The 21686-nt window shown below is 39.5% G+C and overlaps 2 protein-coding genes across 5 annotated transcripts in view; one reads left to right on the forward strand and one right to left on the reverse strand.

Moving 5' to 3' along the window:
* Positions 1-287: 287 nt before the first annotated feature.
* Positions 288-11518, forward strand: tagln3a (transgelin 3a). Of its 2 annotated transcripts, XM_036581045.1 has the most exons (5): positions 288-378; positions 880-1108; positions 1362-1536; positions 9138-9240; positions 9601-11518. In XM_036581045.1, the coding sequence occupies exons 2-5, from the start codon at positions 929-931 to the stop codon at positions 9782-9784; spliced, it is 642 nt and encodes a 213-aa protein (XP_036436938.1). In that variant the 5' UTR covers positions 288-378; positions 880-928; the 3' UTR covers positions 9785-11518. The 2 variants fall into 2 exon arrangements, with proteins under 2 accessions (XP_036436938.1, XP_036436937.1); XM_036581044.1 differs by lacking the exon at positions 288-378 and having other exon boundaries at positions 875-1108.
* Positions 11519-19094: 7576 nt separating this feature from the next.
* zgc:152816 (uncharacterized protein LOC777712 homolog) overlaps positions 19095-21686 on the reverse strand; it is a 29448-nt gene continuing 26856 nt past the window's right edge. For all 3 annotated transcript variants that reach the window (XM_036580630.1, XM_036580628.1, XM_036580629.1), the window contains exons 19-20: positions 19932-20053; positions 19095-19237 (exon numbers count right to left, since the gene is read on the reverse strand). In XM_036580630.1, coding sequence (XP_036436523.1) covers positions 19172-19237; positions 19932-20053 — 188 coding nt within the window. In that variant the 3' untranslated portion in view covers positions 19095-19171. The remainder of the gene's footprint in view (positions 19238-19931; positions 20054-21686) is intronic.

Below are 21686 nucleotides of genomic sequence, written 5' to 3' on the forward strand. Positions count from 1 at the left end.
TCTCCCCGGGCTGTAGCTTTGTTTCTCCAAAATACAAATTAAAAATAAAAAATAATAATAAATAAATAACAAGCGCAGGCGCCGGAACCAATGGCGCGCGCTGGTGCTCTTTCCGCTTACGCAATGCAGGTCCTAGACACTTACCAATCCCCCCACGGGTCAGCTGTGTGGAGTTTGTGGTGAAGGCTGTGTGGATGCAGAACCGGCCAGGATCCATCTGCACTGCTCGAGGATGCTGCCCTGAGCTGCCCCACCCACAGACCCCAGGCTCCACCCACAGACCCCCCCACCAACGTACTCACGCCCACAGATGCTCGCCCCCATCGTGCCAAGTGAAACAGACGGGCTGACGACAGGCAGCAGACCCTCATCTCGCTGGTGAGTGAAAACAGCCTGTTTGATGGACGTTTGGTTGAGGCGTTTGTTACATTTTCATACGTAGGAGCGTCATGTTGTGGTGCGATGGGATGTGATGGGATGTGATGGGATGTGATTGGGATGTGATGTGATGCTCGCGCGTTTCGTGACAGCTTTGGCACGCGGGGCGTCATCCATCCCAGCAACCAAAGTGGGCTATTTTTTCCTCTGTGTATTTTTATATTTGCATTGACTTCGTCACCAAAGCTCATACAGCCTCATTCATAACTGGTCAGCTGTCGAGCCTTAATGATGGATACAAAAGCAGAGAAAGAAGGAAAGAAAACGAACGAGCATCAATTCGTATTCCAAGACTGAAACATCCAGTTCAACAGTTAACCCCAAGACTTGCAGACCACCAGAGTTTGAGCTAGATCGATGATGATGATGGTGCAGTGTTCTGATGCATGTGTGCAGTATTTCTGCCCCTGACTGTTTGTGTTGTTGTTGTTCTCCCAGCAGAGTTGTGCCTGCGTCCATAGAGTAGACCGGCATTGATCTGCGTGCTGCCATGGCGAACCGGGGGCCCAGTTACGGCCTGAGCCGAGAGGTGCAGGAGAAGATCGAGCAGAAGTACGACCCGGAGCTGGAGGCCCGCCTGGTGGACTGGATCATGGCACAGTGTGGCGACAGCCTGGAGCGTCCCGAACCTGGCAAGCAGAACTTCCAGAGCTGGCTCATGGATGGGACGGTGAGGAACGAGGGGGCTTTTAGCCACTTTCCCAAGACCTTCTGTCAGGTGGACAGCCATGAGACGGTGGTCCAGGTTTTGTTTACATTGTGAGGCTGCCAAAAGGGGGCCAGTTTTCAACGGGTTCGCATTCAAAATGCGACCACTGGTCTGGTCAGGTTTGAATGCTGATTTGGTTCGGTTTGGACTCGTTCCAGCTCTCTGACGCTCACCCCACCTCACTCTCTCTCTCTCTCTCTTTCCTTTTCTATAGATTCTCTGTCGTCTCATTAACAGTCTCTACCCCAGTGGCATGGAGCCCATAAAAAAGATTCCAGAAAGCAAGATGGCCTTCAAGCAGATGGAGAAGATCTCTCAGTTCCTGGAGGCAGCAGAAGCCTACGGTGTCGTCAGAGGAGACATCTTCCAGACTGTTGACCTGTGGGAAGGTATGGCTGTTTCACAGACATGGATATTTAATATTAGATTGCGCACCAGGCTCTGCCTGATTCCTTATATTGATATTAATGCTGTAATGAAAGTGATGTAGGGTCTGTTTTTTTAAGACAGTCTGGCTGTCTGGCTCATCATAATCTACATTTTTCTTTCATTTTTTCCCACTTATATACCAAAAACAGTCATAATTCATGTTTACGTCACCATTTTAAAGAGCCTGTTTTTGTTACTGTGCCTTTAAGACTGATATGTATGTAGATGAGCTCTGTTCTGATTGGCTGTGTTGTATTGCATCTCATTCAAAAAGCAGCCCAAACTGAAACACTCCTACTCAGTGTAAATGAGTCGAATTGCTGTAGGCTGAATAAGTGTTTACGTATGTAAATATGTTGTGACATCACAGAAACAATTAATTCAAAATAAGCTGTTATGGCAGATTAGTCTCCATATATGGTCTGTATGTAGTTGGGAGTGAATTTTATGCTTTGAAAGTTTAAGAATGTTGGCATAGTATATCTTTTATTAAAAACCAGGGAGGAAAGTTGGGTTTTTTATTCTTTATTCTTTATTTGGATTATTATTATTATCATCTTCTACAAAGTGGTTGCTAGTTTTTCTGGGTTCCACACAAGAGCAATTACAAATAAAACAAACATCTTTAAAGTCATCCTGTATCATAAACAAGACAAAAACAAACAAAACTCAAGAATAAATCTAATACTCAACAAGAGAATCAATAACCAATAATAACCTACACTTAAAACCAAAAATCAACAATACCACAATAACATCTATATAAGTTTCATCAAATTTTCTTCTAATAACTTTTTAAAAGAAAATCTACTTATAATCTGTTTGATGTCAATGGGGAGCATATTCCAAGCTAAAGAAGTCCCATAAAGAACAGTTCTTTTCATACAGTTTGATTGTGTACTGTGGGCACCACCAGCTGACCAGAACTCTGATTTGCAAATATCATAGACCCATATTTTATTCACAATAGAATATAGAACGCATATCAGATGTTGAAAGTGAGAAATTTTACTGTTTCATGAAAAACATTAACTCATTTAGAACTTGATGGCAGCAACACATCTCAAAAAAGTTGGGACAAGGGCAACAAGAGGCTGGAAAAGTATGGTACTAATAAAAAACAGCTGGACACGATCCAGAAATGCCACCATCTTCTCTGGGCCAAAGCTCATTTAAAATGGACTGAGGCAAAATGGAAAACTGTTCTGTGGTCAGATTAAATTTGAAATTCTTTTTGGAAACCATGGACACCGTGTCCTGTGGACTCAAGAGGAGAGGGACCATCCAGCTTGTAATCAGCGCTGAGCAGCAGGAGTCCTACATCAGACAAAAATGGGACAACAATTCCTCTCCCAAAACTCCAGCAACTGGTCTCCTCACTTCCCAGACATTTACAGACTGTTAAAAGAAGAGGGGATGCCACACAATGGTAGACGCGGCCCTGTCCCAACTTTTTTGAGATGCGTTGCTGCCATCAAGTTCTAAATGAGTTAATGTTTTTCATGAAATGGTAAAATGTCTCACTTTCACCATCTGATATGTGTTCTATGTTCTACTGTGAATAAAATATGGGTCTATGTGATTGGCAAATCATTGCATTCTGTTTTTATTTACATTTATTTACATTTATTTACGGAAAGAACAATGAAAAGCTAATCTGGCTCCTCTGTTCTGTACAATTTGAAGTCTTTTAAATATTTCTTAGTGGCACTTGACCAAACCACTGGGCAGTACTCCAGGTGTGACAAAACAAGTGACCGAACTACAGTAATGGTACATGCAGAACATTTCCTTGAAATTGCGGTGCCCTTTCCCATCATTGAGACAATGTGGTGAAGATGATCAGACCAGGATAATCAATTATGTAATTTAATAGCCAGTAATTTGGCTTAACTGATATCCTGTCTATAAACAAGTTGAGTTCATTAGAGTTAACAAAAACATTCCTACTACTAAATACAATGCACTTAGTTTTAGCCATATTTAGTACTAATTTATTCATTCTCAGCCATTTAATAATGCTTTGCACCTCAACATGATATGGGCCTTCTAAGTTTAACCCTTAGAAGCTGCATTTGTCACCAGCAATAACAAAAACATGCTGTAATTGTGTATGAATTTATATTATTTCTGATTTGTGTTGAAAGTGCAGACTCTAAACTTTGAATCATGCCAGATTTGTGTTTCTAAGTAGAAGATAAGTTATTTTATTATGATTTGAATTTGATAAAAAATGTAATACAGTCTTTTTTGAGGAAAGAAAGACCATACTTTATATTTTTGATGTTTTTGTCAGTTTTGACACCAAAACCAACACAAAAAAGTGCATAAAATATTAAATGTAGTTGTAAATCATGATGTAACTGTGTATTTCATTTCAATTAATTATGAAATTAGATTTAAATATCACAACAAAATGGCAGTAATAACTCCAGGCATCTAAGGGTTAATCTGTATGCAAGTATATTTGTAAAAGAAGCAGCGTGGGAGAGAATGAAAGCAGCACCCACAGAGCCAGCGCACTCAGCAGTAAAGCAGAGAAAAGCCTGATGCAGAGCTATTTAAACTACCTTGATAAATAGCACACCTAAGCTTTTTAATAGAAACCACCTTTAAAAACAAATCAACACAAAGATCACAGTTCGAGAATCATATACAGTCCTGTTCAAAAGTTTGGGATCAGTTGTCGTATTAATTAGTGGGATTTCAACCATTTTTAAAACTTTCTCCAGTGAATCATTTCACACCATCGTTGAGATGTAAACAGAGTGATTCAGAGTGGTTTGGTGTGAAATGGTTCAGATTTCTATACAGTGGTGGTGATAGGAACCAGGGGTCGCCATGACTACAACACAAATATAGACATTTTAATCACTATCCAAACCTACACACATCTTCTGAGTTTTATATGTAACGTTGATGATGGTAAAATAGTAGAAAATCTGAAATAATAAGTTGTTTTGGGGGACTATTTTGCCTCACAACACACTGCATGTATCCCTCCATCATGACTAGATGAAAAAATGTGTACATTTTTTAACCAAAATCTTCTCAAAACTATCATAAAACAGTGTCTCAAACATCAGGCAGTGTATTCATAATCATTTCATGTAGTAAGTTTCTGTGAGGGAGCTTTTAGAGGTGGACGTCTGGTTCCTATCACCACCACTGTGAACAATTCTGAGTTTGTAAGTTTCTATAGAAGAAGCATTTCACCCCAAACCACTCTGAATGACTCTGTTTACATCTCAACCACTTACTTATGCAGAAAATTTGGAAAACCAGTGAAAGTCTCCTTTACTACTGTTTTGTTAGTTCATAAATAAAAATAACTGATACAGTAAAGGTTTAAATACTGTAGTCACCACAAGGCATTTTTAGACGTTTTATATTATATTTCACATATTTGAGGAACAATAAGAAATTCTTCTATAATTATACACAGTAATTAGCATAGTACACTGTAATAACAATATTTTTCTAAATGTAGTGTTTTTATGTTGCTTTTATTACTTTATTTATTTACTTAAATAAAAATGTACTTTATATGCATTGTCTCATTATTTTGATTAGTAGTAGTAGTTGTAGTAGTATTTCTTATCTGCCTTGAGATTTAATCAGTACGTTTGAAACATAAAGCAATCTGGATATTAATGTCACTATAACTTCAGGTGTGATGCTATACAGCTGTCTTCATTCATCATTCCAGACACAATTACCATTTATTGTTTTACATTTTTTGTTTGTGTTTTTTTGTCCTTATAATTAGTGAAATCTATGAATTTGCACAGGACTAACACATTAGAGCATGTTTATCTACACATTAATCTGCTACCAAATGTAGTTAAAACTGTTAAAAACATTCAGCCTCATTCTCCAACCGCTCTCAAGAAGTAATTTCTTCTTAAAACCCGTTTATGCAGTGTTTACAAAGATCCTGACATCCACCAGTGTTTTCTTATTTGGGATTTGTTCTTAGGTAAGAACAGATTCTACACACACTCAAGAGCACAAAGGTGAGAACAGTTCTTTAAGAACATGTCATGAATCTGACGTAGACTTTTTCTTAGGATCTTCCCCAAGAACACATTTAAGAACAAACTTAGGAAGATATTGGAGAATGAGGCCCAGTGATCCCAGCCTTTTGAATGGTAGTGTAAATGCACGTGGTGCAATATAACTTGTGATTCACACAAACATTTGGAGATACCTTGATTTTCGAAATGTTTTAATACAAATTATTATGTTTTCTTTTGAGGAAAACAGTATCAGACTTCAAAAAATGGTAACAGTATTAGTCTAATTTGGGAATAAAGCCAAAGCCCACATCCACTTTCTCTACATTCTTAAAAGATTGTTCTTCAAGGGGTCTTTAGTAAAGAAGATGGCTCTATATAGATCCATGAACACTCAAATAACCTTTTGCATGATTAAAGGGTTCTTTGCACCATGAAAGGGTGGAGACTGCTGGAGAATGTGCTGTAGATGGTTCTGTATGGAACCTTTTTGAAAAAACTTCTATATAGCACCACAAATGGTTCTTCTATTGCTACAAGCTTGACATCGTAATGAGCCAACCGACTGGGTGAAAGTGTTATTACACACTTTTATAACCTAAGAATAGCTCAACCAGTTTGCACTAAGGTCCCTGTAATTACTGGATAATAAGCCTAAGTATGCAATAAACCTGAGATTTTAAGGCGTTAAAATCTGAAGCTACTTTGGAAAGTAACAGCACATTTCAAAAGAAAACAGGGTGAACCCATACTTCTGACAGGCAGTGTAGATGAGATGTAAGGCAGTTTATGAGGCGGGACCTAGAGCAGAGGTTTAGTGTTACAGTAAGTTAAAATAACTTGATTCGTGTGGATAGTTGACGTGATGGACAGGTGGTTGAATTATACTCTCTTTAGGTGTAAAGAGCTGTGAAAGTCAAACAATAGCGTAGTTTTCATTTGCTGTGTCCTTCAGAGCAGGTGTTTCTGCCCCAACTGCTTACAGAGAACCAGGAGAGATGCACAACAGCAGCTTCTGCCTCTGCTCACATTTGTTAGAGACCAAACCGAATCAGAATTACAACTCACGCTGCCATTGGCCAGCTGTCAACAGTAGTTGGTCATGCTAAGGTGCTGTGAAAATGCATAGCTAATGACGGTCAAGCTCATGTGAGGTTAAACAGGAGACAAGCTGAGGGAAAGCCTTCTGTAAAAGCACACTGATATGCATACATTCTGAAGCAGTGCTGGGTGATATTAATAAAATATAACTATATTTTTCAAATACACTGCTGTCCAGTTAAAACAGCCATCATGTGCAAGTTATTCATTTTTCAGCATCAGGATGAAAAGCAGAAAGCACAAGTGTTCAGTGTGTCACTCTTTCCCTGTATTCCAGCTTCCATTCTTTTCAGGAGACTCACTTTCAGTTTCTCTAAGAAATCTGCTGACACACCTCCAAAGTTCAGTCTTAGATGTTGGTTGATCTTTTCTGAAGTAATCAAACACATTCAGTGGTGTTGAGGTCTGGACTCTGGGGTGGCCAGTCCATTGTTCAGCTTCTTTGTGTGATGTGTCTCCTTTTCTCAGTGAGGTTCTTCTTGACAGATACGCATCCTTTCAGACCCACAGCGCTGAGTCGTCTTCTCACAGTGGAAGGATGGACAGAAACACCTGTGGATGTTTTCAGATCTGAAGCAGCTTGATTTTCTCCTCTCTCTCAGAGATGAAAGCTTTAAGTGCTGTTTATCTGTTGGGGCAGTTTTGGGGCCTACGAGGTCTTCCAGGTGGTTGTTAGGAGCCCAGTTTTCTCTGTATATTTTTATAGATTTTTTAAACTCCAAATTTGGAAACTTCTGTTTTTTTTCACTTATTTGTGAATGATCCCCTTTGATCACATATATTTTAATGTAGAAAAATTTCTGACACCTAGGAATATCTTTTATTTTCTATCTCTGTGAGGATGGTTGTATGTTTATGTGGTGTTTGTTCTCCTCAGGAACATCACGACACTTGGAGAGTGATTGTTCCTTGTAAGTTATTGTGGCACAAGATAAGGACATTGTTTATGTCCATCTCCAATTGGTCCTACCAGATATGACACTACTGACACCTGATATCATTTTCTTCACTTTTATGTGTTTACTGTTTATGGTAGTCTATTTAGCCAGTGTGCTAACAGCTAAATGTTGGCTGCTGCAATTGATTTTTCAGGTGTACTTTCATGCTGTGAATCTCCCGTCCTACCTCATTCCAAAGGTGCTGTATTGGATTCAGATCCAGTGGCTGGGAAGGCCTCTGAAGAACACTGAACTTGCCGTGTTCATGAAACCAGTTTGAGATGCATTTTGCTTTGTGACATGCTGCACTATCATGCTGAAAGTAGCCATTAGAAGATGGTAAATGTGGCCATGAAGGGAAGTGCATGGTCATCAACAGTACTCAAATAGGCTGTGGCATTCAAGCGATTCCCCAAAACCATTACACCACCTCTACCAGCCTGGACTGCTGGCACAAGGCAGGTTCAGTCCATGGATTCATGCTGTTGGTGCCAAATTCTGACCCTGATCTCTGTGCCTCAGCAGAAAATGAGACTCATCAGTCCAGGCTATGTTTTTACAGTCTGCTTTGCTGAGCCTGTGCCCACTGCAGCCTCAGCTTTCTTCTCTTGGCTGACAAAAGAGGAACCTGACATGGTCTTTTGCTGTTGTAGCCCATCCACCTCAAAATGCTTTTCTGCTCACCACAATTGTAGAGAGTGGTTCTCTGAGTTACCGTAGCCTTTCTGTTAGATTGAGACAGCCTGGCCATTCTCTGCTAACCTCTCTCATCAACAAGGGTTTTTGTCCGCAAAACTGACGCTTACTGGATGTTTTTTCTTTATTGCGCCATTCTATGTAAACCGTGTGTGTGAAAATCCCAGGAGATCAGCAGCCCATCTGCCACCAACAGTCATGCCATGATCTAAATCACATTTTTGCCCCATTCTGATGGTTGATGTGAACATTACCTGAAGCTGCTGCCCATATCTGCATGGTTTTATATACTGCACTGCTGCCACATGATTTGCTGATAAGATAGTTGCGTGAATGAGTGGATGTACAGGTGCTCCTAATGAAGTGCTCAGTTTTTGAGTTGTTACTGTTTATAATTAGCCAGTTAGCTTGCTATCTGCACCAACATGGTGGATCTGTTCCCCTAATCATGTTTTGAGTTCCAGCAATTCTGAATTGCAATTTTTCTATTACATTTTACAAACATTCTATTTGAATTTCAATCTTCTCTTCTCTTTATGGTTTTTGGCATGTATTGTCACATAAATGATGAATGGGTGTTTTTCATGCATTTCTGCATGTGTATCTTAGTCATGCTGTGGTGAAATACACAACATCTGCCAGTTACGATTTCAAATGTAGTGTTTAGTGTGAAGCTGCACGAATGCAGTGTGAAAGAAGTGCTGTACATGCAGTGATTACATTGAGTCATTCAATTAGCAGCTTATATTTACACATGTAGACTGTGTGGGTTTGATGGAGTTCGTAATGGACTGTGGTGTGTTGTGATAGGAAAGGACATGGCTGCAGTCCAGAGGACCCTCATGGCTCTTGGAAGTGAAGCAATCACCAAGGACGACGGACATTACCATGGCAACAAAGACTGGTTTCACAGGTGACAACAGCAAAAGTGGCCACAACCACATAATTAATGCAGATCTAACAAAATTAACATCCAGAATGAAGTATTTCAGTAGTGGTCAAACCTCACAGCAGGTAACCTGATGAAAATGATTGCGAATATGTAGTTACAGTGTATTATTTATCATTTAAATAACTTCTTGTTCCCACTGGGTTTATTTGAAATATAATAAAAATAGTTTTTGGTGTCTGGTTTATATTTTTTCTAATTTATAATATTTAGTTATACTGAATAAAGTCATATATGGAACAACAAATTCTGAATATGATGCGATGCCAAACCTGAACTGTAAATAACTTTGATTCGTGAAATGTATGTAATGTGTGTATGCAGGAAATCCAAAGGCCACCGGAGGGAGTTTTCTGAGGAGCAGCTTCGCCAGGGCCGCGCTCTGATTGGAATGCAAATGGGCAGTAACCGTGGGGCGTCTCAGGCAGGCATGACGGGTTACGGCACCCCGCGCCAGATCATGCGGTTCGACTCCCCCCGACGCAACGGAGACCGAAGCCCCTCTTAAAAGCAGTACAATCCAAAATCACCCCCAAAATCACCTTTTTTCCCGTCCGTTTTTTCTGTTCTTACCTGCTGATTTTACACATTTTTTATGCTTTAATTTTCTCACTTTTGATCAGGGACGTGGGAAGGCGGTGTAAGTTGGGGGTGCTGGCATTTATGCAGCATACACATGAGGTACACAGTGATGTCATACTAAATGGTCTGCCGAATATTTTTTTTGTCTATTTAACTGAATAGTTTAGGCTAATTTGCGTCAAATAGAATGTTTCTTTAGAAAATCATAACAGATGGATAGATGATGTTGATAATGATAAGGAGACGGCAATACAACAACCACTAACTTCAACAGTTAGCAACTGCTTACTCAGTCCTGTGGGACCCCTACTAAGATAAACTGTCCTCCAGACAAACCGCCTAATTTTCAACTGAATTCAATAGATAAGCAGTTTACACTTAATCAATGGGGACCTTCAGGGTCTTCTAGGTCTTCAGAAAAGGCCTGATGATTTCTGGTAACTAAAAAATGCATGTCTGTTATTTTTAGTTCATATTTATTTAATATAATAATTTCTGCAACTGTTACAACACTACTTGTTGTATTGTCATGTTTTGGATGGATACAAAAGGGTTAAATTCTTGAAATGGCAAGCGGAAAATTGGCCAATCAGGAGAGTTTTCTCCATAGTATCTAGGTAGATACAGCTGAGCGAGCTCTCCCATTGGTTAGGACTTCAGGAGCTGGAGTGAAGGCCTTACGCATTAGATTAACTACTAACACAGTGAAAAAGTGAATCAGAGGAAGCATCCAGTCATGCTTTGGAAACAAGTTTGTGAGAAAACTTCATCACTTTAGGCCTTCTGGAAGTTCTAGACACGTCACTGATTCTGGGTACAAGCTGTAGTCGAATCAGTGGGTTGTTAGAAATGGAAAACAGTGGCAGCAGGACTCTCTACTGAAAGAGTCACTGTGAAACTGCTACAGGTAGAACATAAGCTAATATGTCTCTAATATGTCATAAAACATATGGAATGAGTTTTAGAGGCTTCAAATGTGTGTTTAATCCAGAACTGCCAAATGTGAATTGCTGTTAGCTTAGTACTAACAACCTACTGGAATCCTATAGGGATGCTAACATTGTTGAGGTGGGGATTTCCTCATATTTGGGCCGCGTTTTGACATTTATGGGTCAAATTGAAGGCCTAGTTCTAATAATCATGATTTGGCCATGCAAGTAATATTAACATGTTTTCCGATCACTATTTGCAGTATGTCCATTGAACTTGGTCCATGGCTGCGTTCCAAACTCAAAAACTCCACTTGGCTAAACAAGCTCTGAACTCCACTAGCATGGCAACACATACATTGGGAATGGCAGCAACAGACTGGTTCACCAACTTAAGTCCTATTCAAATGGGATTAGTTCTCCATGGGGAGGTGGGTAATGCCAGTTTACCTCAGAACGTCTGTGTCTAAATGACAGAGATGGGACTGGTTACTTGAATATACATGCCGCCTTTAATTCACTAAGAGTAGAAAAGAGGTTAAAACATTTAATTTAGTCATTATTTCATTTACCCTGAATGCAGTGCATCGTTAGCATTGCCATTAGCTTGTAAATCCACAGCCAACAGTCAACTTCACCACATTAAATCAGTGTTTCTCTGAAATGTTTACATTCTGAGCTGTACACAGAAGACAGGACAGTAATCGGCTTGATTTTAGCCACAGAGAACAGAAAGGCTAAAGTCAGCTTCCTGTTCGGCAGCTTCTTTTTCAGTTTTTCCCATTCCACCTTAAATGGTGCAGCAGTAACATTCTGGCGCCTCAGATGTTGTAATAATGACTGCTGCACCATTTAAGGTGGAACGGGAAAATTTGAAAAAGAAGCTGGAGAATAAGCTCCTTTCAGCTTTGTCAGAGAACCTAAGTATGTGCTTCCTCGAGTGTCTAAATAATTTCGAAATTTACTTTGCACAGGATGTTATGGCATTTTCACCAACATGTCGATTCGCATAGGATTAATATAACCTGAGGTTATTTTTACAGGAGGTAAAAGGCAGCAGAATCTTTACTGAGTGCGCAGCCGGTAAAAATGACTGACATGGCGCATTCGCACGGGACTACAGTCGGTGTTACGACCTCATAGGTCTAGAGCAGAGGGGGTCCAAAGTCTGGCCCCAGGACCAAATGTAGCCCACGGAGAGATTTTAATTGGCCCTTGGCTTCTGTTGAAGAGTGTGTTATAAGTGACCCGCCAGCCAGTACGCTGCAGTTTTTTCTTTCACCTGATGGTGGCAGCAGTGCTGTAAATTACAGTGTGAGGTGCTTCACTGTGGTAACGAAGTTAGCTAAAGTTTTTTCTTTGACTAAACCGGCAGCTTCATTTACTGAATACTTCTTATCAGAGCAAAATCAGTAGATCAGTAAATATTAACCATTTAAAGTTGAACAAAACTTTGCTATTTAAGCTGCTTATTCTGCTCTTCTCTGTAAATAAAGTGATTTCTGAATATGGCTGCTGCATTTCCTTGAAGAACATTATCCAACAAAACTAAAATTGTATACATTTTTGTTTAGGTTTTCCAACAAATTATATTTTTTTAAAAAGTAAACGCTAGAATAGAAATATACTTAACACATTAGACCGATTTTATTATTAATTTAATTCGTCTTAAACAATTTAATTATCTGTCGTGAGCGCTTACTGATCCAAATTGCTCTGACCAATCCAATAATAAAAGAAGCCTCGTGCATCTTTTATACAGTGATAGGAAACACAGTAGCACACAGGTAGGTCCGATTCTGTACACTGATATTTTGAAAACATTTGTGAATAATATGTCGGCCCTCAGATATTTATAAACTATGATTGTGATGTCTATGACTGATGGAATACTCCATCTTAACCCATTTATTGTGGACTCGCTCGGGAGCGCCCTCTAGTGTTTAAGAAACCCGGAAGACATTACAGAGTGGTAATTCTCCTCTCTACAAGTTCTCTGGCAACAACCAAAGCAGCCAGCGTCCATCTTGCTTTCCCAGCCCCTTTTATAGCCGGTGCGCCCCCTGCTGCAGCCAATCAAAAGTCTCCAGATTCTGGTGCTAGTAAAAAAATAGGTGGAACACAAAAACGAGAAAGACAAGAGGCCAAGGCAGCAAAAACAGGTATATGCACCCTAAGAGTCTTAACAATCAGTGAGAAGCGCTGGTAATAATTGCATTACCCCACCTCCCCATATAAAACTAATCCAGTCTGAATAGGGCTTATAGCAGCAAATGAGCTCACGGAACTTTAGGGGACTCTCGAAAAGACATTGGCAAAAGCCATGGGCTAATTCAGTATTTGAAAATATGGAAATTATATATTATTACATTTTGTTATTACTCTGCGATTGCAATCCTGATAGCAAGGGGTGCTGCAGCCCCCTCAGCACAACCACTTCCCACGCCCCTGCTATTGATACTGGATCTTACTAGAGCTCAGGGGAACTAACCCGCAGAACTTACCTGAAGGAGCAAAGTGGAGAAGAAAGACAAATCAGACCAAGCTAGGTTCTAGCTCATGGGCTATTATGGAACCCTTTAGTTTAGTTGTGTTGCACTGCAGTATTGATGGGGTTGCATGTATTGTACATAAGAGCACTGATCTGGAATCAGGGTTCGTCTTTCTAATCCCAATGACTAACATCAGGAGCTGATCCTAGATCAGCGCTCCTGAGTGATGTCTGTTCTCAGAGAAATACTTGCTCCAAAGAGCTAACGAAGTGAAAATACTGCATGTCTTAAAGAACGGTACAGTATGACACACGTATGACAGTGTTTTGTTGGTTTATTTATTTATCTTTATTGCTTTATTTAATGTTGTGGTGCCCAGCAATGCTGTAAACATGATTACATTCAAATTTATGACCACAAATCACCTTTGTCTTATGTGAGGTTACAGTATAGCTACAACTTCATTCCTAACAGATACTAACCTACATGTATTAGTCATTATAATGCTATTATAATGTTGCTGTAATGTGTTATAAAAGCAATGCCATTTCTAATTCTGACCAGAAGCCATAGAAGCCAATAGCATTGCACTTTTAAGCAGTGTATCATTATATATGACAGACACCACTGTTCCAATAGATCAGTTTTCTGGGAATCGGCTCACACTTTGGCTTGGTTTTCTTGTTTTTTGCTGACATTTGGTTGGGAAAACCGTGCCATTTTCTGTTGGCTCATTCCAACAGATGCTTAAAACTTGTCTTTTGTCCAGCAGTCATCTAGACTGAGTAATGTTACGTTGATTGAGATACGGACTACTGGTGGGGCTCCTAAACTGGGCCTGTTTCCACATGGACAAACGCCATGTGGCTCAGCTGCGTTCCATCATTGACTCAGCTGTCTGCTAGGCTGTGTTCACGTTATGCATATAAAGAAAAGAAGAATGGCTAATTCAACATGCACTTTGTAACCATAACAACGCTCTGATGGCTTTATATCTAGTCGTTTAGCCATTTTGAGTCTTTTCGACTCTTTAACGACCTTATAATTCAGAGAATCATGTGACATTGTGGGGAAAATTCATGCAGGATAAAATGAATCGGCTTTGGAACGTTTTTGTTTGTCACAAGGCGCAATAGGCAACTTTCGAAAACACCATTCATTTTTCCCGTAGAGAGAAATGGCTTAGCCTCAGATTTCCTTATATGGGCATGACATCTACTACAGCAGGGGTGCACAACTCCAGTCCTGGAGGGACGGTGTCCAGCACAGTTTGAAGGTTTCCCTACTCAAACACACCCACTTTACTTGGCAATTAACAGAAGAGTGTAATCAGGTGTGTTGGAGTAGGTAAATCACCAAACTGCGCTGGACACACTGCGCTGGACACCGGCCCTCCAGGACCAGAGTTGTGCACCCCTGCACTACAGAATGATGCACCACTTTAGAGGACCATCGTATTGCTAACTAGCTTGCTTGTTTACATTATTAAAGCAACGGTGGGCACTCTACCCTCCATTTTTCACTAGCCAGCTGAGCTGTGCCCTGATTGGTCAGATGATTTTGAAAATGTGAAAGGTCACCTGGGACTTGGAAGTAGAGAGCTGATGGCACTTTCAAAAACTGAAAAAGTGACATCACTTGCTTTTATGGAATGAGCCGACCAATCAGGAGTCTGTTTCACGAAGTAAGTAAGCAATTCAAGGGTCTTGACTGAGTTTCAGCTTCGCAAAACCCAACAAACCCAACCGCAGTCTTACGATGACGGATAACAACTTTCTCTGCTAATCCAGGTTTAAACGCATGACGTTTACGACAAACAGCCAATCAGATTTCACATGAGGAGTCGTCAAGCAGCTTATGACTCATAGAAAGAAAAGGAAATATTAGTTTGTAAATATGTAGAACGTAAAGCCTTTATATTAGAAAAAAGCAACACTGTTGCCTTGGCGACTGACGAAAAACGCCATGAAGAAAAAATGGGCCCAATTGGTCAGAGGCTCACCCTGATTGGTCCAAGAACAGTTTGTAATTGGTAATCCTGATAATAACCAGCCCTGGAGCAGGTTAGACGTTTAGTATAAGTTGCCATGGTGATGGAGCCAGGTAAAACGAGCAGCTCATTGGCTGTTCGTGCGCACTGACGTCATGAACGTACATGAGGCACCGTTTTAAACTCCTATAACTCGAGTTTAAAAGCTCTTAAAAATATAAGAGCAATGTTAAAATGTTTTATGCTGTTCGGTGTTCAGGAAGTGATTGCCTTCTTTTACATTAAAAATGTTTAAGCATTTATAAACTACGATTGTGCTCAAATGCTCCATCTTAACCCATTCAGTTGGACTCGCTCGGGAGCGCCCTCTAGCGTTTGAGAAACCCGGAACACATTACAGAGTGGTACTTCTCCTCTCTATAAGTTCTCCGTCGGCTTTCCTTTGAGCTCAGCTCTCACTGGTTGACAGTCTTTCATGCATGACGTCAGCACAGCATTTAATGTGAGAATCTGCGTCGAGTCGTACATACTGAACATGTTTAATGCAACAATTCAGAATCGGGCAGGTCAAAACTGGACTGTACATAGATCGGAGAGTCAGACTGGATGATACATCCCACACTAGAATAACCTGGGAAGACAATGGTTTCAGACACGCCTGAAATCGGGACCTCTTTTGTGATTGTTGGGATGTCCTAATGAGCCTCAAAATTGGCCCGACTGTCCTGTGGTGTGGGCTAGGCATCAGCTGGGTAAGCATAAAGTCTGGCTTCACGAGAAACTCCTCAGGTCACAGCTGAGCAGCCCAGTGAAAACAATCAAGATGAAAGACAGCAAGCCAACAAAAACGCTGTGAGGTTCGCCGAAACACGCTTTCAGACTGTGGTGCAGCTGCTGCCCATACGATAGAAAATGAGCGCTGACGGTTGAGGGAAAATGCCTGGAGTGAACACAGCCTAGCATTACCATCACCTCAGATACAACCTTAACAACATTCCAGAACCGAATGCTATGATGTCACAGTGATAACTGATGTCATAAAGCCTCTTTGAGGCAGGTGGTTAAAAAAAAAGCCAAAAGTGACGCAATGGAGTCGATTTCATGTGCTTGATTATAACGTCTAAATGCAGTCATAACATACATGCAACTCATAAATACTGCAGGAGTTTCATTTGTACTACAAATATATACATATATATATACTTATATACTACAATATTAACTGTGATATTACGGTGCCATTTCATCTGTTAACTGTTACAATTAAGCTAAATCCAAGTTATGTAGTTTATACATAGGAATCTGTATTATTCATGATGATTTTGCTGTTACATTGTTACACTGCTTGCTTATTTCATGTTTCACAAAAACCTTGAAATGAAAATTACAGCTAGTTACAGTAAAATATAGATTTTTTTTACATGCCAAAACGCACGAGACAGTATCCGTGGACATTCAGACGTCCGTCCAGTGTTACTTGGGTATTTACGAATGTGTTCTCCTCACTAAACCCAGATCCTTTCTCTTTATCTTCACTGATGGCTGTTAAATGTAAAAAAAAGCATATGGTAGAGGTGCTGAAATAGCTGAAGAAAAAAATGGTGTTTCCCGCGTAGACTCAGCATGACTCTTGTAAGCGACCAGTTGTATTGAATGTTGTTTCAGTGGGTGATGAAAAGTGATAACGCCTTTCTCTGAAATACTACTACACTGTGGCAGAGCAATATAGCAACACTGTCTGTGAAGCGCACTAACAGTTGCATCTTACGCCAAGTGTTAAATTCCTCATTCCTCATTGCTTCCAAATCAATGTACAGGACTGAATATTATTTGTTTTTATTCATTTATTGAAAATGTTTGTGAAATGTCAATAAAAAATATTCTAATTCTTACTGATAAAGTGGTTTTGGGATCATGAATCTGTCCAACAGGTGGTGCTGTTGGGCCTAAAGATTGAGGCGGCATAGGGGTCACCCAAAAAACGTTACTAAGAGTTTGAACGTATCTAAGCCAACTTGAACTGAAATCGAATCATTTCGTGGTCATATTAAGCCCGATTCATCATATCATTTGAAACATAGATTCCAAATCGGGGTCCAAAGTGCAGGCTGAGGGGGCTGCAGAAAAAAATGAGTTGTATCTCTATTAATGTTTCCATTTTGTCTTTTTATAAAATCTGCTTCTGCTGTATCTAAAAAGCAGGATTTGTTTATATGTGGTAGCTGTTTTGAAATGTTAAAATGTAATATTTGTGCCAACCAATCACAGTTCACAGCCATGTGGCACTGTGACACGCACTACCATCAAACTGGGCCTTAACGCACCCGGTGTTTATTTGTGCGATTAACTCGAGCATGTGTATAATCTTGCATAATCTGATATCTTGCAGACCAAACACAATTTTCCAAGTGGTGAAAATGCATCAAAAACAGCTGTTTACTATGGCGCTTCAGTTCTTCACTCACTGTCCATTTTATCAGCTCCACTTACTCTATAAGTGCACTTTGTAGTTCTACAGTTACAGACTGTAGTCCATCTGTTTCTCTGCATACTTTGTTAGCCCCCTTTCACCCTGTGTTCAGGACCCCTGTGGACCCTCACAGAGCAGGTACTATTTGGGTGGTGGATCATTTCAGCACTGCAGTAACACTGACATGGTGGTGTGTTAGGGTGTGTTGCGCTGGTCTGAGTGGATCAGACACAGCAGTACTGCTGGAGTAAACACTCGCTGTGTCCACTCACTGTCCACTCTATTAAGACACTCCTACCTTGTCGGTCCACCTTGTATATGTAAAGTCAGAGATGATAGCTCATCTGCCAAAAGATATTTCCTAGCACACTTTATTTGTTTAGATATTGTACATTATGTATTTAAAATTCAGGGGTGCCAATAATAGTGGCCAGATTTATGTGTCATGTTTTTGGCATGGTTATATCAATGTTATGTAGCACAGTTCAAGTGAAGTGTTACCTTGCAAACTGTATTAGGGTAGCAAGCACCGTTATGTCTTCATGTTTCATATAAAAAGAGGTAAAATTAATACTTGGTGCAAATTCAATTTCAATCTGACTGGCTACTAGTATTTCAGATTAGCCACCTACTGACTAATCAGTATTGCAATATTTTCTAAACAGACTGTTAAACTGCAGATTGCAGCAACAATAACAAAGCATCTTCATGGCTTTAAGGCAAACCTGGTATGCTGGCAGCTATTATGTATCCAACATGTGTCAGGCTGCAGTCCTTGCGGGCCAAACACAGGAGACTTCAGTCCACTGCTTCATCAGACACACCTGATTCAGCTCATCAGCTAATTAGCAATGCCTTTATGAACTGAATCCAGAGCGTTAGATGAGGGTAAACGCTGATCTCCGCAGCACTTTGGCCCGGAGGGTCCCCAGTTTGACAGGCCTGATGTAAACTGTTGCCATAGCAACCAGCCTGGATCACATAAAAGTGAAGGAATGAAGGCAGCACTCAAGTTTTGGTTGGTCAAGGTAATCATTAAGTTATAACAAAGTCAATAACCAGGTAACAAACAGGACCAGCAGAGAGTGCACGAGATAAGGAAAAACATATAGAGGCTTTTAATCAAACAGACCTTTGTTTATTTAGTAAGAAGCTACAGTGACTGTACACTTCTGTTCTGCACACACATCACCACATGAAACATGAGTTTGTAACGACACCCCAATACTTCTCTTCTTCTCGTCCGCCCTCTCTCTGTCTCTTAACCGCTCTCTCCTGGGATGCCTCAAAATCAAAGCAGATCATCTTTGACAAAATGAAGACAGAAACACAGAGGCTGGAATGTCCTTAAACTAAAAAAAAAAAACAGGGACTGCAGTGAAATGTTTCCTCTTGGCACCTGACTGAAAGCCATCCATTCATCCGTCGTCTCTCACTCATTCATTGGCTCATCCGTCTGTCCATCTGTCTGCTCCTCTTCCACCTCTCCACGCTTTCTCTGCACATAAAGAAAAAAAGGTCAGGTCACTGGTCATGGAAACTACTAACATCACAATTAGCTTTGTAAGTTCATTAATAAAACTACATTTGAACTTTTTCAGGCGCATAAGTAATAATCCACAGCAGGAATGGGAAATGCATCAAAATTCATGATATTAAAGGGGAGTTTTTGAATTTTTTTTTCTAAATAATTCAGTGGTTGAGATGTAAACAAAGTCATTCATAGTAGTTTGATGTGAAACAGCTCTCGACTCAACACACGTGTACAACACAAATATAGCCATTGTATTTACTATCCAAAACCACCAGTGAACCTACACGTGTCTTCAGATAGTTTTATATGGAATGTTGATGATGGGAAAATAGTGAAAAATCTTAAAAAATGAAGTCTTCTTTGGGGACTTTTTTGCCCTACAACACACTGCATGTATCCCTCCCAAAACCTGTTTAACAGCTACAATGTAAATGAGGGTCACCCTTAATGATTAATCTTTTTTAAAAGATACTTTTTGACTTTAAAAAGTTTTTTTCTTTAATAAAAGTACTTTTACATGCTCATCATCTCACCTGCCTTTGCACTTTTTCATGTCTTTTCAATGACAAACCAACAAGCATCTCAAAATTAACACTGTTCTGAACCAGAGAGAAAATCAGGTCAGTTTAACTCAGCCTAAGTCTTATCCAGCACTCACCTTCAGCATGTTGTAGTGTTCCAGACTGCTGCAGTGGTCCGTTTTGGCCCGTTTCTCATCTGTGTAAAATATGTTGCACAGTTTGCAGAAGAAACCGCTCCTGGGGACGACGTAGTCAACACCTGCAAGAACAACAAGAAACAAAGAGAATGACAGGAGGCTCACATCTGTAACACCTGGGCAGCCACTATAGTTTATAGTACTGATCGAGTAATCTAGCGAATATCTGTGCAGTCATTTTAAAAAGAAAAAAAAGGGAAAAAGAGAACAACTACAAAACATATATAGCATAGATTCCAAAATACTTTATTTGAAAACACGGCTTTTATTCTTCTATTTAACGGATTATTTACAGGATTACCCACCTCGATCAATCGGATAGAAACTGTATTCCGAATGGCCTTAATCAGACTAGTCTATTCCAACTGAGGTGCATACATGGACGTATTCTATTCTGTTCTATTCTCTTTTAGTCGAATTATATATATTTAATTATATATATATATATATATATATATATATATATATATATATATATATATATACACATATATTATACACACCTCTTTTTCTAGGCTAACAACAGCTCTTTATTCTGGGACCTCGCTCCATGTCATAATAAGAAATATTATTAAAAACCAAAGTAAATTTGTTGAACACACGAGGCCCGAGACGGCATCCTCATCTGCTGCAGCTAAGGGAAGTGTGGCAACTGCTCTGTGTCCATGCTAGGCTAATGCTAGGCTAATGCTAACCCCAAAAGATTGGCCATTACTTTTATTTTACTGAACTGGGAAAATCTGCGGTCACTGTGGTCATTTTAAACTTTTACTCTCTAACCACCTCCACTCTGCCTGTGACTGTCTTACCTCATTTTTTACCATTATTATCTTATTTTCATTATTTTATTATTCATTTATTTGTTTATTTATTTATTATTCACATTCTTAGTCTTATTTTAATTATGATTATTTTATTATTTTAGTCATTTAAAAAAATAGTTTTTTTTATCTTATTCTCCTTTTATTTTGATTTGATTTTATTAACTTTTACATTTTAGCTACATTTTTGTTTTATATTTTATATTGTATTTTTATTTATTTTTATTGTTAATGAGTCACTTTTTTATATACTTACTTGATTCTTTTGAGTCTCTTGAGTCTTTTTTTTTATTTATTAAATTTACTTTTATTATTTGATATGTTCTTACACATTATCAATCCCTTGTCATGTATCAACTCAGCAACATTGTAAATGAGGGTCACCCTCAATGTTCTCCGAGATTAAATAAAGGTTGATTGATTGATATCTACTGCCTTGAAAAAAAAAGTGGACAAAGTGGTCTGCAGTGTTTTCATTTTTTGAATCGTGACAAACATCCCTGATTCAGCCACTCAGCTAAACGGGATAATGTAATTGTTTGCACTGTTTATATGTCAAATATATGCTCACTACTAGTGACAACCCAACACAAAAACTTTTTAGTAAATATAAATAGATAAATGCATGCAGGAGCCCAGCTGCATCTCATTTCACATATTTACATTGTTCATCTCAACCAGACATAGTAAGGCATGTGTTGAATTAAACTGCATGAGTGTTTATCAGGTCAGGTTAACCAGTGTTCTTTGCACTGATCTCTAAGATTAATGGAGTTTCACTTTAAGTTTCTTTGCAAAAATGTTACTTGTCTGTTGGCGAAACATCAATGATATGTTGAGAGTCGAGACCTACACACTTGCACTGCAACACCCT

This window comes from Colossoma macropomum, unplaced genomic scaffold (assembly GCF_904425465.1).
Source record: "Colossoma macropomum unplaced genomic scaffold, Colossoma_macropomum, whole genome shotgun sequence".
In the NCBI taxonomy this organism is placed as follows: domain Eukaryota; kingdom Metazoa; phylum Chordata; class Actinopteri; order Characiformes; family Serrasalmidae; genus Colossoma; species Colossoma macropomum.